The sequence below is a fragment of the Mercurialis annua genome, linkage group LG3, assembly GCF_937616625.2.
Source record: "Mercurialis annua linkage group LG3, ddMerAnnu1.2, whole genome shotgun sequence".
Classification (NCBI taxonomy): domain Eukaryota; kingdom Viridiplantae; phylum Streptophyta; class Magnoliopsida; order Malpighiales; family Euphorbiaceae; genus Mercurialis; species Mercurialis annua.
This window is the reverse complement of record NC_065572.1, coordinates 63,967,426-63,983,844: the sequence shown is the minus strand read 5'-3', so window position 1 is coordinate 63,983,844 and position 16,419 is coordinate 63,967,426. Positions and strand designations below refer to the sequence as shown.

The window sequence follows — 16,419 nt, the reverse complement described above, 5'->3', positions numbered from 1 at the left end:
TTGGTTATCCGCAAGGCTAGCTACGGGTTTCGGTACAACCATACCCATACCCTAGCGCCGGTCGCGATTCATGAAAATGAGTCGTGACAAAGGTATCCATAACTGGTATGATGTTATCGCGATACCAGTCCTTAGCTGGACCCTTCAGCGACATCTCCACAAGCATCACTGATTGACGATCAGAAGCTTGAATCCTCTGACTGTTGTACTCAAATTCCTCCAAAAAGTCAAGAGCATCCCCAGTACTATCAAAAGAAGTCGGATTCAACTTCAAGTAGGTCATCACCAACTCTCTGTCTGTTGGAATGTGACCGACACCAGCAAGTCCACCAATACCAGCTACAGCACCAACCTGAGGTTGCTGTTGCTGCGCTAGCTGACCCAGTACCGTACACTGATTCTGCAGAAGAGCCTGGTTGTTCTGCATCTCGACAATCCCAGCCAAGAAGGTAGTGAAGTCGAACGCTTGCATGTTTGGTGCATGTTGCACCTCTGGTGCCTGCTGCACATTCGGTGCCTAAACACCTGCTGCACCACGTCCTCTAGCTCCACCTCTACCAGCACCAGCTCCTCTGCCTCTACCAGCACCTCTACCTCTGCCAGCACCTCCACCTCGACCACGTCCAGCATTAGCCTGAACTGGTGGTACGTTCTGATCGACTTCCATGGAAATCGCATCATCAGCCACAGCTTCTTGCTCTGCCGCAGCACGAGCACGAGTACGAATAACGTTGTCCATATCCTAAGATTGAACGACAACAATTTAAATAACAGATATTTCATACCCAAGTATGAACAAAACAAGCAACATATAGGATTTCCCAAGAAATCAACAGCAATAAAATGTTTCATCCAAGTGAAATCAAATCAACATACAATGACTGACTCGACGCAATCCTATTGGTGTAGGCAGAATGTTTTTAAAATAAAAAGATGACGTTTTTAAAGACATGACAGAATCCTATATCCGCAGTAGTTCCTAAGTCACAACCATACTTAACAGAGTAAACACATAGCAAGCAATGACCTTGGTTTAAAACCAAAGCTCTGATACCAAGTTTGTCACGACCCATTTTTCATGAATCGCGACCGGCGCTAGGGTATGGGTAATGTAGTACCGAAACCCGTAGCTAGCCTTGCATTTAATTCATAAACACATAAACCTGCAGAAAACCAATGCTCGGGGGCAACCGAGACTTCAGCCTAAACTAGCAGGTATAATAATCAACAGTTAATATAACATGCTTATTCAATTTTGAGTCTAAAATAGGCATAATATAAATAATCCGAAATAAATACATAACATGCCAGAGCAATATAACCAGTCAGACCAATCCGACAACAACTGTAATAATAATAAAGACGTCTAGTCAACTACTGCGGTCTAAGAATAAAATAGTTTGACAGTTTATCAAAATAAAAGGAACCTCCGAGGAAAAGTAAATGCGGAGATCACCAGACTCTCTCAGATCATACCCCTGGGAAAAATTGGGAAAACAACGGGGTCAGATATACTCAGATGAGTTCATACCACTATTTACATTTATTAAGTGGAAAACCTTTAAAACGTTTAAAACATTTAATAACAATATTACGGATAATAGTTGGAACCCTAATCCACAATTCTAAAATAATAATCATAATCCAATAGGTCTGGTCCCGAGAGCTGAGCTACACCGAGTTACCACTAACCACACTTATACCAGAGTCCCGAGAGCTGAGCTACACCGAGTTACTCTACCTGGTCCCGAGAGCTACGCTCACACCGAGTTACCATATTTCCATATATACCTTACCCAGATCAATACCGGTGCGCACGCAGTCCTAATGATGCCCATTAGGTAGCATGTTCCAACTAAGAGTCATAATATAAAAACAGTTCGAAATATACGTACAGTATATATATTTAATATTAAAATAACAATTTACTTAATAAAGCGGTAAATAGTAAATATAAACTCACTGCTTGCTAGTCCACGTGAATACCGGCAAGCAACTAATCCTGGTTCGCCTCTGAAGCACGAACAGTAGACGGGTCTAGACAAATAAAATAGTTATTAAAACAGACCCTAACTCTAGAGAGTACTAGACACCACATAGGACTAGCACAAATCACATGTCGGAATAAACAATTCAAAGCAACACAAATATACCCAAAAGATAATAAAGCCCAAACAAGATAAGTCTATTGAGTTCTCACTTTAAAATCCAATTTATAAATATTATTTAATAACTTTAAATAATAATTAATTTCCAAATAGTGGGTTAGCCGAGTTATCACAAACTACCAAGCTAACCTCGCTTGTCGGATGACCCAAGTCTAATCCGACTCAAAACGTTTAACAAATATAAACCCGAGTTTATATTTGTAAAACAAATTAACAAATAATAATCCATTTTAAAAGCGGAACTCAATAACTTCAATACTAAGTAACCCAAGTTACAAATCAAAAACTTAATCATTTTAAGTTAATAAAAATTTAGGGACTAAATCATACTTTAACCAATTAGGGGCTAAACTGTACTTTTGCCAAATAGGGATTAAATTGTACTTTAGTCAATTTGATATCCGAAATCAAATTAATTGCTTTTGTTTATATTTCAAACCAACTATAAAGTTATTAACCAAGGATCCACTTAAATAAGTTATAAAATAAGTTCGGGGGCTAAATTGCAATTTAACCAATTTTATGCAAATTTGATATTCTTGATTAAATCAAATTACCCAAGTAATTAAATAAGCAAAATTAACAAAGGATTATCTTAACCACGTATTTATTATAATTCAAAACTAAATCTAATTTATTAGATAAAGTTAACTTTAAGGATAAATTTATTTTGATCAAAAAAGGTTATATGATTGAGATGGAACATTAACCATCCTCAACCTATTAAACAACCAAAACCCCGCCTCCATGAAAATCAAATGCAGAAACCAAAAGTAAATCTTCAAAACCCAATTCTCATTACCAACCCTTAACACTCAATTCCCATAATCTTTAACTACACAACAACATAAACCTTACAACCATAAACAACATAATAAACAATCACAGTAACAAATAGGAACGGCAGTAACAACGTAGAAGATTTGGCAAAAACGATTCGAGGACCGGAACGATGGAACAACTCAATCTAATAGCTTAAATCATTGACCACTAATCATGCCAAGGGATCCTTAGCCATAAGACAAGCAAAACATGAACAAAAAGCAAAGGAAAAATCGGCAGTAACCATAAACCAAAACAGAAAATATAAAGCTTTAAAACGGAAACCGTACGGCGATTGAAACTAGATCGATTACGTACCGTTTAGCAAAACCGAGATAGGGAAACGAAGGTACGTGAGTCTAGAACGTCTGGAATCAAACGGTTTCAGTTTTGATCTAGAAACGAACTCACACGGATCAGAAAACCAAAGTGTGTTCAAAGCATGAAATCTGAAAATCAAAGGAATTAAAAACACTTACTGAACAGCGATCTTTGGAGGATGATTACGGATTCAATACTCAGCGAAAGAACGAAAGGAGAGTGGCTAGGGTTAGATTGCAGTGTGATCTAGGTTTTCTATGAAGAAATCGACTTAAAATAACGTAGGGAAGTGAGCCGTAAATGAGATCGAAAAGGGCCACACGGAAGGGTCCAAGGAAAACTCTGTTTCTCGAACGGGAATGGCCTTGCAGGCCTGATTCCCGTTCGAGAATGGCCTGGTCTCGAACGAGACCAGGCCTGAACTTGGATTCTCGTTCGAGAATCCAAATTCTCGAACGAGAATTCAAATAAACTTCTTTTTTTTATATTTTGATTTAAAAATATAATTGGTTAAACCAATCAAATCACACTCAAACCAAACAACTCGAACCAAGCCACTAATATCGAAATTACTTCAAAACGACCGGGAAAAATGTCGGAATTTAAATGTAAAAAAATGTAAAATTTTACGGGATATTACAATAAATGAAACAATTCTCTTTTATATAAAAAATGAGTTTTTTTTTTCACATTTTACGTATTTATTTTTTACTATAAAAATTACATCACAAATATATATCTGATACCTTAAAAATACATTACTGATACATATACGATACAACTTTAATATGGAAGATGTATACATAGCGACAATTTTTAGGTGCTGAATAAAAACTTGTTTTAGATAAACAAAAAAAACTTTTTCATAAGAACGCATTTTTAAAGTTTTGGCCGTTTTTAAAAATTTGTCAATATTTTCCCTTGAAAATTTTTTAAGCATTTTTTCGGCTTGTTTATAATCAAATGATATAAGCGTTAGCAAGCAAACTGTTAGGTCGTGGGTTCAAATTTTCCCACAAGCGTCCCCCTACCCGATTATTAAAAAGACTAAAATTACAGTTTACTTATCTATAAAATTTGAGATATATAGTGTGATCTTTAATTTTGTTATCCATTTCTCCGAGTTCTAACAATGTAAGACATATTTCGTCATGACGATAAAATATTTTGATTATCAAAATATATTTTTAAAAAATAAAATTTCATATTTTCAATTATTTCTAAAAAATCACTACTAGAAAACGATTGATTTTTTCATCGCAAAAAGACTATAATCCGTCACTAAATTAGTTTACCGACGCAAAATAAACATGCTCAGTTTTGTTACTTATTTCCATAGCCATAGCATCATTAATGACTCCTTTACTATGCTTGGAGGTAAATGTATTTTGCCGAATTTCTTTAATCAAAAGGACAAGGTGCAATTCAGCAAGTTTTTTCACACTCTTTTGGATTTCTTCTCTTCCATATCTCTTTAGGATGGTTTTTTTACTTCGGGAGAAAGATTTACTCGGATCAATGTTTATGGTATTCCATTGATTGTAGATATAGAAAACTATTTTATCTTGTAATTGATGTAACATTAATGTTATTATCATTAGCATGTCAATTTAAAAATCTAATTTTTTGAAAAATTGTCAATAAAAATTTATTTAAAATTATCACACACAAAGTCACAATCTGCAAGAAAAAACTATTATTTTATTGATAAAATGTGTGTTGAATGATATGGTTTAACAACTACAAATACATCTTCCACCAATACAGTTTGTAATTCCACAGTTTGGAGGACAAAGAGGTTTGCAATCCTTATCGTTGTGACAATATTGAACTCCATCCAGTGAATCTGCTACGCATGTGCATTGATTTTTAGAACATATTGGATGATTTCCAACATCACATCTATAGTACAAACAATCTCCATTAGATGCACATGCCATTGAGAGTAAAATGCCTGCAAAACAAATAATTTAAAAAAAAATGATACTGCTGGATTAAAAAACTTAAAACAATAGAACATATATCGCTCGTGTTAGATTCAATTTAAATCTAATTAAGTTTTAAATGACTAGATAGGACCTGAGTTTTATAAATAAGGTAGAAAATCGACATTGTTTACTACTTATATGACTTATAGCGACAATGGCGAACCGTTTGACTGCTTCCTTAGAGTGTATAAATGTATGTATCCAGTGACTAAATACTAAAAATTAATTACTTTTTTCTTCAACAAAAGATAAAAATTGCTTTGAATAAGATCAATACTTACAATGTGATGCAACTAGAAATAGTATTGCCATCTTCAAACAAGTTTTTGCCATCTTTTTTTCTATTTTAATTTCTATTTGCTTATTTAAGAAATGTTTTTCTTTTTGTTAGTTGCGATTTGGAGCTCCCATATAATTGTTATTTATAGGGCATCAAAGCAAGAATAAAACCTCAAGACTATTTAATATTTTTCTTAATTTGGGTAGATTATATGAATTGTTGGAGCAGTTTTGGATATTTTGTGTTTCAAAGGCAACTAATATCTTCAAAAAGAAAATTTTACAGAAAAAGCAAGAACCAGTGTATACTGGATTTTTTTGACAAATGAAGAATTATGCCTGAGTTGTTTGTCTTTCATGTAATATCTACAGCAACCTCAAGTCCAATTAACAAATTATGTTACTTTTTCTTTAAAATTGATAGACTGATCCTAGAGTTTCTTTTTGATGCCTACATGAATATATTATGATTAATTCCATACAATTGTTTCTTGTAAAACTAAAATATTTATACAAATAGAAATTATTATATAGTTTAGGAATAGGGAGATTCTAAAAAAGATTTACAATATATGAAATTTTTATTTTTCAAATATATTTTTAAATATTTATTATACGTTTGATATATAAATAAATTAATATAATATTTTAAAAAATAACAGTACAACGAGAAGTGTTTATATTATTTATAAATTTGTATATATATATATTTTTACACCCGATGTTTATACTTTTTTCTTTTTGATATAATTGGTAAGGGGAAGCATTTGTGAGAGTAAATGAGTCACGACCTAGCAAATTGCTGTTAAGCGCTTATACCATTCCTGATGTTTATGCTCAAGTACAAATATACTCTTCATGACAAATTTGGTTCAAATATATTCTTAAAGCTTTTAAAACAACTCAATTATGCATCTCTTTCAAATAGTGTTAACTCTCCGTTTTACAAAAAAATAATTAAGCCATTTTTAAAAAAATTAATAATATATTTAAATTAAATTTATCACAAAAAACATAATTATTCTTCATATAGACATTAGAGACATATTTTAAAAAAATAAAAATAAAAGAGCCTTCCTAATTTTTCTTCTTCAGATAAGCTTATAACAATTATTTTCTTTTTTTTAATTGTTATTAAGCTTTTACAATAACAAAACATATTTACCACTTATTTTATAGTGTAAACTGATTAATTAACATGTATTTAACTGGTCAATTTAGCATGTATCATATTGTGGAACTTTCTTCTGTATAGATAGCAGAGAAATTTTATTTTTTAATTTATAATTGAGCGTAAGTTTAATATATATGTTTTTTGGGTTACTTACATAACTGTACAAAAAAGTAAAATTATTTACAGCTGTACCTTTTTTCCGTCACTTTTCACATTCTTACCACTTTTTATCAAAAATTTACAACAAACACATGAAAATAATGTTGACTCCTTTTTTTAATAAATGACTGACACGCGTCAGGCCTAACGCGCGCCAGTGCAGGGCTGACGCATTGGTCAGGGCTGACGCATTGGTCAGCCCTGCTAGCACATGCATCAACTGATGCATGTGCTCTTTTATTTGTTTTTTAATTTTTAAAAACTAATTTATACATCCTTTTTAAATATAAATAATCTAATTCTTTAAATTATATAAATAATTTATTTATGTTATATAAATTCTGAAAAATACTAAAATTAATTTTAAGTTAAATTTAAATTTAAAAATTAAATATATTAATTTTTTTAAAAAAAATTAAAAATTTAAAAATACATAAATGATACAATTCTAAAAAATATAATTCATGAGTTATTTATGTTATATAAATTTTAAAATACTAAAATTAATTTTAATATAAATTTTAATTTTAGAAATATAAATGTATTAACTTTTTAATTAAATTTTTAAAAATATAAAACTCTCAAATGATACAATTCTATAAAATATAATTTATGAGTTATTTATAAGATACATTATTTATACATATCGAACACTGGTCTGATGCATAAATAATATATTTATTGTATATAATTTATATATTAGAAATATATATTATTAAAAAAAATATATGTCATATATAAATGATGTGGTAAAAAATATATATCATGTATACATTTTGTGCAAACGATGTATCTATTTAATGTATTTACCATGTATAAATTATGTGTAAGTGATATATCTATTAATTGTATTTGAAAAGTGTATCTATCGTGTATAAATTAAATAAAAATAATGTATCTATCATGTATAAATAATATATCAGAGATGTATCAAATATGTATAATATATATAAAAAAATTCCCACACGTCTCGAAAATGTCTCATATATATGTATCGCAGATGTATTTTATATGTATCAAAGATGTATGAAATATATATCGGAGATGTAATAAAGAAAAAGTTATGAACGATCGAATATATATAAAATATATATTGACAATGTATCAAATATGTATTAAAGATGCATCATATATGCATCGGAGATGTATTATATATGTATCAGAGATGTATTACATAATTATCGGAGATGTATCAAATATAACCGTAGATGTATAAATGAAATACTCTCCCCCTCTTATTTTATTTGTCCTATTTCAGTTTTCGCACATATTAAAAAAAAATTAAATATTAATATATCCTTTCTTTCACATCTTTCATTATATTTTTTGGATTAAAAATTGAGAAGGGTAAATGTATTCAATGCACTAAATATAACATTTAATGTATTAAAAAATCATTTTTATACTTCCTCCGTGCCACAAAAATAAGTCAAATTGTTATTTTGGACGTCTCAAAATATAGGTCAAATTTTTATTTTATTAGGTTAGTAGAGATGTCAACTTTACCATTCATCAATTCAACCATTCAGATTATATTTTTTTAATCATGATTAATAATCACTTAATCCAATATAAATATTAATAACAAATTTAGTTTTACAAAATATATTTATAATCTCAATAAACAATTGGTGTTTTTAAAAACATAAAATTATGACTATTTAAACTATCTAAATAATTAATCTAAAGATATTTAAAAAATTAATTAACACTAACTAATTTAACTTTTATTTTTAAATTTCTGTACAAATCCAATTTGGCATATGTTTGTGGGACGGAAGGAGTTTGACAAAAAAAAAATCTAAATCTTGCACAGAAAATATAAAATAGTCAAATACACTATTATTATACACATTAATTAATAAATTCTATCTATTAATATTTTTATAATTTAAATATAATAAATATTTTTTTATATAACTTAAATAATTAATAAATAAATTATATATTATAAAAACAAAGAATTGATTAAAATTAAAATTTATATATTTAACATTTGAATATAACAAATAATTGTTTTACACAATTTAAACAAATAGATGAATTAAAATTTTAATATTTATGATAATTTATATTTTAAAACTAAAATTCATATTTTTAGAATTTATATATAGTAAATAAATTTTCTATATAATTTAAATAAATATGTGTATAAATTATTTATGTTTTTAAAAAAATGAAAAAATGAAAAATTTAATATATTTATATTTTAAAATTAGAATTTTAATGTTTACATATATTAAATAAACATTTTATAGAATATAAATAATCAAATATATACATAAAATATTTATACTTGCTTTTATAAAAACAATAAAAAGATAATAAAAAAATAAGGACAATGGAAAGAATTACGTTACATCACGCGCGGGAAGATCTTTATAGCAAGTGCACCATTTCACATGTTGGTAGATATATGATGACGTCATCAAAAAGGTAGAAATTGAAAACTTTTGTTAGATTTATGTACCGCATGAAAAGAGACAAAAAAAAATCTACCGCATGAAAAACCTTACCTATTTTAATATTTTCTTGTAATTAATCCATGTTTTTATGCATACAGAAAAAGTAATATAATTTCAATTATTATTTAGTGTGACACTTTAAAAATGAATATAGAAGTACATATAATATTTATGTTGACAATCATTCATAGCTGGGAGTCACCGAAAAATGTTGTCATGGTTATGTTGAGAACTGGATTAACCATAAAACTACTTGAATAATTATTTAATTTTTAAAAGTATACTCTATATAAAAGAATTCGCTTTTATATGAAAAATGAATTTTTTTCACATTTTATGTATTTATATTTTATTATAAAAATTACATCGCAAATACATATTTAATACCTCAAAAGTTCATAACTGGTACATTCACGATACATTTCTGATATAGAACATGTATACAGAGCGAGAACTTTTAGATGCTGAATAAAATTTGTTTTAGATACCAAAAAAAAAACTTTTTCATAAGATTGTATTTTTGAAATTCTGGCCGTCTTTTAAATTTTGTCAATATTTTCCCTTGAGAATTTGGAAGCTTTAATTTTTTCGGCTTGTTTATATATCAAATGATATAAACATTCGGCAGCAAACTTTTAGGTCGTAGTTCAAATCCTCCCACAAGCGTCTCCCCTCCCCATTATCAAAAAGAAAAAATTATAGTTTATTTATCTATAAAATTTGATATATATTATGTGATCTTTAATTTGGTAATACATTTCTCCGAGTTCTGACATGTAAGATATATTTCGTCATGACGATGAAATATTTTGATTATCAAAATATATTTTTAATAATAAAATTTCATATTTTCAATCAGTTCTAAAAAAATCACTACTAGCAAAACAATTGATTTTGTCGATAAAAAGACTGAAATCTGTCACTAAATTAGTTTAGCGATGCAAAACAAATCTGTTGCTAATTTAGCGGTGGGTAAAAAAATCCAAATATGAACCCTGAACCTTTCAACCCGCCATCCATGGCAGTTTAGCCTTCTGCAGCAGCTCCGCCGTCTAGTCCAGGTCTCCACTCATCATCAACACCAGTGCTCTATTTTGAAAACTTTCCTGAACAGTGGTTTTGTCACTACCCAAATTATTGAGTCGAGACCGGCGCTAGGGAATGGGAGTGGTAGCTCCAAAACCCGTAGCAAGCCTAAAATAACTATAAATTTTTCGCAAATAAAAATTTAATATCATACGTAAAACGTTTTCAGAAAACTCTTTTAATTAATACATTTATAGATATTAAAATATAATATTAAAAATTACAATACAAAATACCGTTTGAAATCAAAGCGTCTATCTAATACTGACACCTACTGACTACTGCTGCTCTAGGAACTCATACTCTATGCAAGTCAATCGACTTCTGGCACAACGAAGATGGTTTGTCTGATCTGACTCTGTCTACCTGAAAAACATCAGAGTGAGGGGGTCAGTATTTTGGGAAATACTGAGTGAGTTTGCAAATTATTAACGGTATTATCAAAATTAAAACATCGCATAGTCAAAATATAATTTTTCATTTTTCATTTTAACTATCATACTTAACCTCATCCGCCTGACATCGATAGCGAAGCCAACCGATGTATCCTACATGCCTGACATCGATAGCGAAGCCAACTGATGTATTCTATATGACTGACACCGATAGCGAAGTCAACCGATGTATCCTGTATGCCTGACATCGATAGCGAAGCCAACCGATGTATCTCATACGCCTGACATCGATAGAGAAGCCAACCGATGTATCTCATACGTCTGACATCGATAGCGAAGCCAACCGATGTATCTAATTCGAATCATACGAACTAATCTCTCATATCTCATACAGACCATATACATTCCCACAAAGTTGATATATCAAAGCAATCGAACATAACAACATTCCATACAAACAAATCATATAAATGCGATATATTTGACAGAAATACTTATCATATATGAAATTAGCTTTTATGAATAATACGCGAAAGTAAGATGCAACTCACAGAAAATGTTATCCCAAAACCGCATTATCACGATCCGATCACGTATGTTCCATGCGTTGTTTGATCTCGTAGCTATTCGTCGGTCTGGTAGCTTATCGATACTTCGATCACCTATTTGAATTACAAGTATGTTTAATTTATAAACGTCAATCTTAGATTAAGGACTTATCAAAATTCCAAGTTTCTTTCTTTGATTAATTTCTTGCTTTTTCACTCAACTTCAAAACGTGACCCCCCCCCCCCTTTAATCAATTGCTAAAACGTCAGCTTGATTACTTTGTTGTCTACTTATCCGGCCCTCATGACCACATCCATACCTTTTCATTGAACTCAAATACATTCCATCAACATATCATATTCATTTCATGTTCATGGGAATCATTTTTCACTCATTGGTACTCCCGAAAGTCGCCTTTAAGGCAAGGCACGTCGTGCCGGGCTTGGCACATCGTGCCTAAGTTGTTTTGGGAGGGGCACGTAGTGCCCTCCTATGCACGTCGTGCCCCCCCAAAAACCAAGGCATGCACGTCGTGCACGCCTGGCCTGCACGACGTGCTGAGGCTCAGCACGTCGCGCCTTCTTCGCTGGGGCGGGATTCCAGGAGGTCGGAGGGATTTTTCCAACACCAAAGCACCCTATAACACATCCCGACATGTACCCACTTCATCTTAACACAAAACCCGCTTCAATTTCATCAAAAACAACTATAAAAACATGATTTCGATTCATTCTGAAACGGTACGATATATAACAGCCCTTAATCATCAATTTTAGCACCAAAATATCATTCTTTACCTTGATTAGAAGCTTGAATATGGTAGAGAATTGGATCCGAACAAATCGATATAAAGAACGCGCGATTTGGACGAGAAACAGCGAAATGGCGACGGATCGAAATGATCGTCATTTTCTTTCATCGTCTGATGCTTTCTCCTTATTTCTGGAATCATTTGATTCCTCTTCTTTTTTTCCTTATTTTTATATATATATATAGCTTAATTACTTAAAAACCACTCACCTTGAATTTTTTTTCGTCTATACCCTGACGTAGGAAAAAATTCATTTATACTATGACGTATGTATTTATGTTTCATCTCTACCCCGAAGCACTAAATTAACCTCTTTTCATTAAGAAAAAAGTTTAAAATAGTTCTTCATTTTTAACCTAAGCTAATTAGAGTTTAATTATAAATATACTTTTCTCTAAATGAAGGACTATTTTAAACTTTTTTCTAAATAAAAAAAGGTTAATTTAGTGCCTCAGGGTAGAGGTGAAACATAAACACATACGTCAGGGTATAAACGATTTTTTTCCTAGGTCAGGGTATAAACGAAAAAAAAAGTTCAAGGTGAGTGGTTTTTAAGTAATTAAGCCTATTTATATATAGGCAAATTTCCCACTTTAATCCTTCATTTCTTTAACTTAAACCATTTCTCTTTTAAACTTTCTATTTTAACCATATGGTTAATTATCCGCTTTAACTCAATTGCTTACGTATTATTTATATCCATATAAATAATACTAACCCAAAATTATTATTTTTCGTCAATAATCTTCTAATTTCTATTCTCGAGGCTTAATTGGCTAATTTGCACTTTAATCCTTGAACTTTTCGTAAATTGCAATTTAGCCCAAAACGCATCCGCATCCAAATTTTAAAAGGTCTCATTGACTTGAAACTTTTACCACAAATACTACAAAACATTTCGCGGACCTTGGCGAAATAATTTCCATTTTCGGGACTTAACTGGTTAAATTACCACTTTAGTCCCTGAACTCTAGTTTGAGACTTTTTTTGACATTTTTTCCTTTTTAATTCTAACTCCAACTTTAGAACTGAAATATAATATTAATTCTCTCGCGATAATCTTTTCGAAACCGTCCTGCTAGAACTTTTTTATATTTATCTAAATTTCTCGAAAATCCATCCGATATTGCCACTCCGACGACTCAACACTGGACACGTGGTCCAATTAGACAATTTAATCATTTGGGGGTATTACAGGTTCTATTCAGATTTGCAAAGGTTTTTTTTTCCAAATATCGAATCCCTGGTAGGGTAACAATTTCTCGTATGAAGAATCGTTCGAATAAACGATTTGGGTTTCTTCATCTTGAGCCAGAACAAGATGTCAAGGACTCCATATACAAATTGAAAAATGTTTTCATTGGATCAATATACTTCTAAATATCCTAACCCTAGTTTTAAACCCATGTAACATCCGATTTCAACTGCAGTCAATCATTCAGAATATCATGATTTCATTCCTTCTTTGAGAGACTCTCGCTCTTATGTACATGTGGTTAATAAACGTCTGATTATCTATGTCCTGTCGCGAAATTCTAATTGTCCTTGTTCTGCTCTGTTTCCGAGAAAAACCCACTGAACCTACTTAATATTGCTGCCTATTTGCATAACCATGGCATCATCAATGACTCCTTTTCTATGCTTGGAGGTAAATTGTTTTGCTGAATTTCTTTAATTAAGAGGACAAGGTGCTTTTCAGCAAGCTTTATCCTACTCTTTTGGATTTCTTCTCTTCCATATCCCCTTAGGATGATCTTTTTACTTCGGGGGAAAGATTTGCTTGGATCAATGTTTATGGTATTCCATTGATTGCTTGGGAAGATTTTTTTTTGAAATTATAGGTGACATGGTTAGGAGTATTCTTTCCCTTCACTCATTAATCTTTGGCAAGGAGCGAATGGACTCGGTTCAGTCCTAATCTCGACTAGCTCGATTCGAATTGATAGTGACTTTGCAATTACAATTAAGGATCAAAATTTCAATATTCACGTTCTGGAATCTGATTTGCATGTCCTCTAGAATCATTCCATGGAACTCTCATCATCATCTAACTCCGATATGGAGGATCAACATCTTGACGAGAAGGATGTTTTATGCAATAGTCCTATTTTTAACCCCCTAGCATGCAGTCTTAATTATGTCTCGCACTCAGCAGGTGTTGAGATGCTAATAGTGATGGGTGAACATGTTGTGCAAGATTTAGGAAATAAAAGGAAACAACTTTGAGAGAGGATTTTCAGGAGAGCTCAAATACTTCATCAATTAATTGTAATGCCACATTCCCTAATCCATATTTATTATACATCACTCAACGTAAAAAGTTTAATGTTATTCAACCTACGGGATCTCTTCTTTCATGTACTCAAAATTCGACAGATTTAGAGGTTGAATCCGAGGGTCTGATTCGGGGATGCGTGAGAAAGAATGGGGTTAATATACCTGCTACTAACAATCATTAGTTTGAGGTGCAGAAAATTTTGGAGACAGGTCTACAATCGGGTATTTTTATAGCTGAAAAAACAGAAAAACTCATTAGTCTTCTGTCCCAAAGATTAATTAAGGATATTTAGGACATGAACCAAGCTTAAGGTTCTATTTTCCTTCGAGGTTTTTCTATTCTTCAATGTCTGATTTATTTAATTTTATCTCATGAAATTGTTATGGTGGTCTGTCCTTTTTGAGGAAGCAAAGGATTATTCGTTCCTTAATGTCAAATAATAATATTTCTCTTGTTGGTCTTATAGAGACAAAGAAAGAACAGATGGGTGATTTTTTTTATTAGCCGTTTATGACCAAACCTGGATTACAATTTTGTTTTTCGCCCTTTATTGGAGATTCAGAAGGTCTTTTGTGTATTTGGGATAAAAACATTATTTTGGCTTCTAGAATTATTACTTTTCCTCGTTTAATTTGTATCGATTTTGAGCTTATTGGTGTTAGCATCAAATTTATCCTTTTATTTGAATGTTCTTCGGTTGTTAATTTGAATGTTCTTTGGTCTAAATTTAGGCCAGAATTGCAAACTGGCATGTTATATATTATGGTGGGGGATTTTAATGAAATTTTACACCCTTCGAAAATACTTAACTGCAGCGGGTTTTCGACAAGAATGCATCAATTCTTGGAGTTTATTAGTTCTTTTAATCTTGAGGAACCTCCTCTTCCAGGGCGCTTTTATACTTGGCACAATTCCTTTTCTCAATCAAAGATTGACCGGTGTTTTTTTATCTTCAGATTTGTTTGCCTCTTGGCCGTTATTCTCTCTTCGAGCTCTTTCGATGAATTTCTCGAACCATTTTCGTCTTTTGTTCACTTCGGCAACTGTTGCTAATTGAGGGCTGAAACCATTCAGATCGATTAATTCTTGGTGGAGTGATCTGTATTTTCTTGTTTTTTATTTACTTGAAAGGATTTATCTTTTAACTTTCCTATAGCTACTCTTGTCTTTAAAGTTAAGAAATTAAGAAAGGTGATTAAAGCTTGTAATATCAAATCTTTTGGCAATTTGAATTCAAAATTTGAGTCAGTTCAGAATTCTATTCAGGCTATGGAAGCTACTGCTAACTTTAGAGTCTTTTCTTTGCTTGAGAATTATGAGTTGTTCTCTTTACGCGCTGATTATATTAAGATGTCAAAACCGCTTGAGTCTTTATGACATCAAAAATCGAGGGTGAATTGGAGTGTTTTCGGGGATAATATTTTCAAGGTCTTTCACATTGTGGCTTCAGTTTATTTTAAGAACAATCATACTTAAGATATTACTGTGGGTAATTATACTTATTCGACTCCTGAGGATTCAAGCTTAATGTTCATTTATTTTACAAACGTCTTTTACAGCCCATTTATGACGTGGTTTTTTCTCTTGATGGTCTGACCATTCGGTCTCTGTCTTTGGTTCAAGTTACGGGTTTGGTTGCTCCTCTTGTTGAATATAAAGGCTATGTGATTTGAGAATCGTCAAATGATAAATGATATTAAACCTTCCATGAATGATGAGATCTCACATGTGTCCACATGATGAATGACAAGTAAAGTGAATGTATAAGGCTTGATATAGGTGTCAGAGCTACCACTCATATTCTCTAGCGTCGATTGCAGGCGTGAAATCAAATCGTGACATCAATATATGAAAATTCATTCAGAAGATACCATACGCACAAAGTCATAATCTGTAAAAAAAACTTTTATTTCATTTGATTAAA

General features: G+C 31.4%; 1 protein-coding gene across 1 annotated transcript; it reads right to left on the bottom strand.

Moving 5' to 3' along the window:
• Positions 1 to 5,003: 5,003 nt before the first annotated feature.
• LOC126671045 (putative defensin-like protein 263) lies at positions 5,004 to 5,677 on the bottom strand. The gene is made up of 2 exons (XM_050364740.1): positions 5,581 to 5,677; positions 5,004 to 5,265 (listed from the first exon to the last, which is right to left on the bottom strand). The coding sequence occupies exons 1-2, from the start codon at positions 5,630 to 5,632 to the stop codon at positions 5,045 to 5,047; spliced, it is 273 nt and encodes a 90-aa protein (XP_050220697.1). The 5' UTR covers positions 5,633 to 5,677; the 3' UTR covers positions 5,004 to 5,044.
• Between the last annotated feature and the right edge of the window lie 10,742 nt (positions 5,678 to 16,419).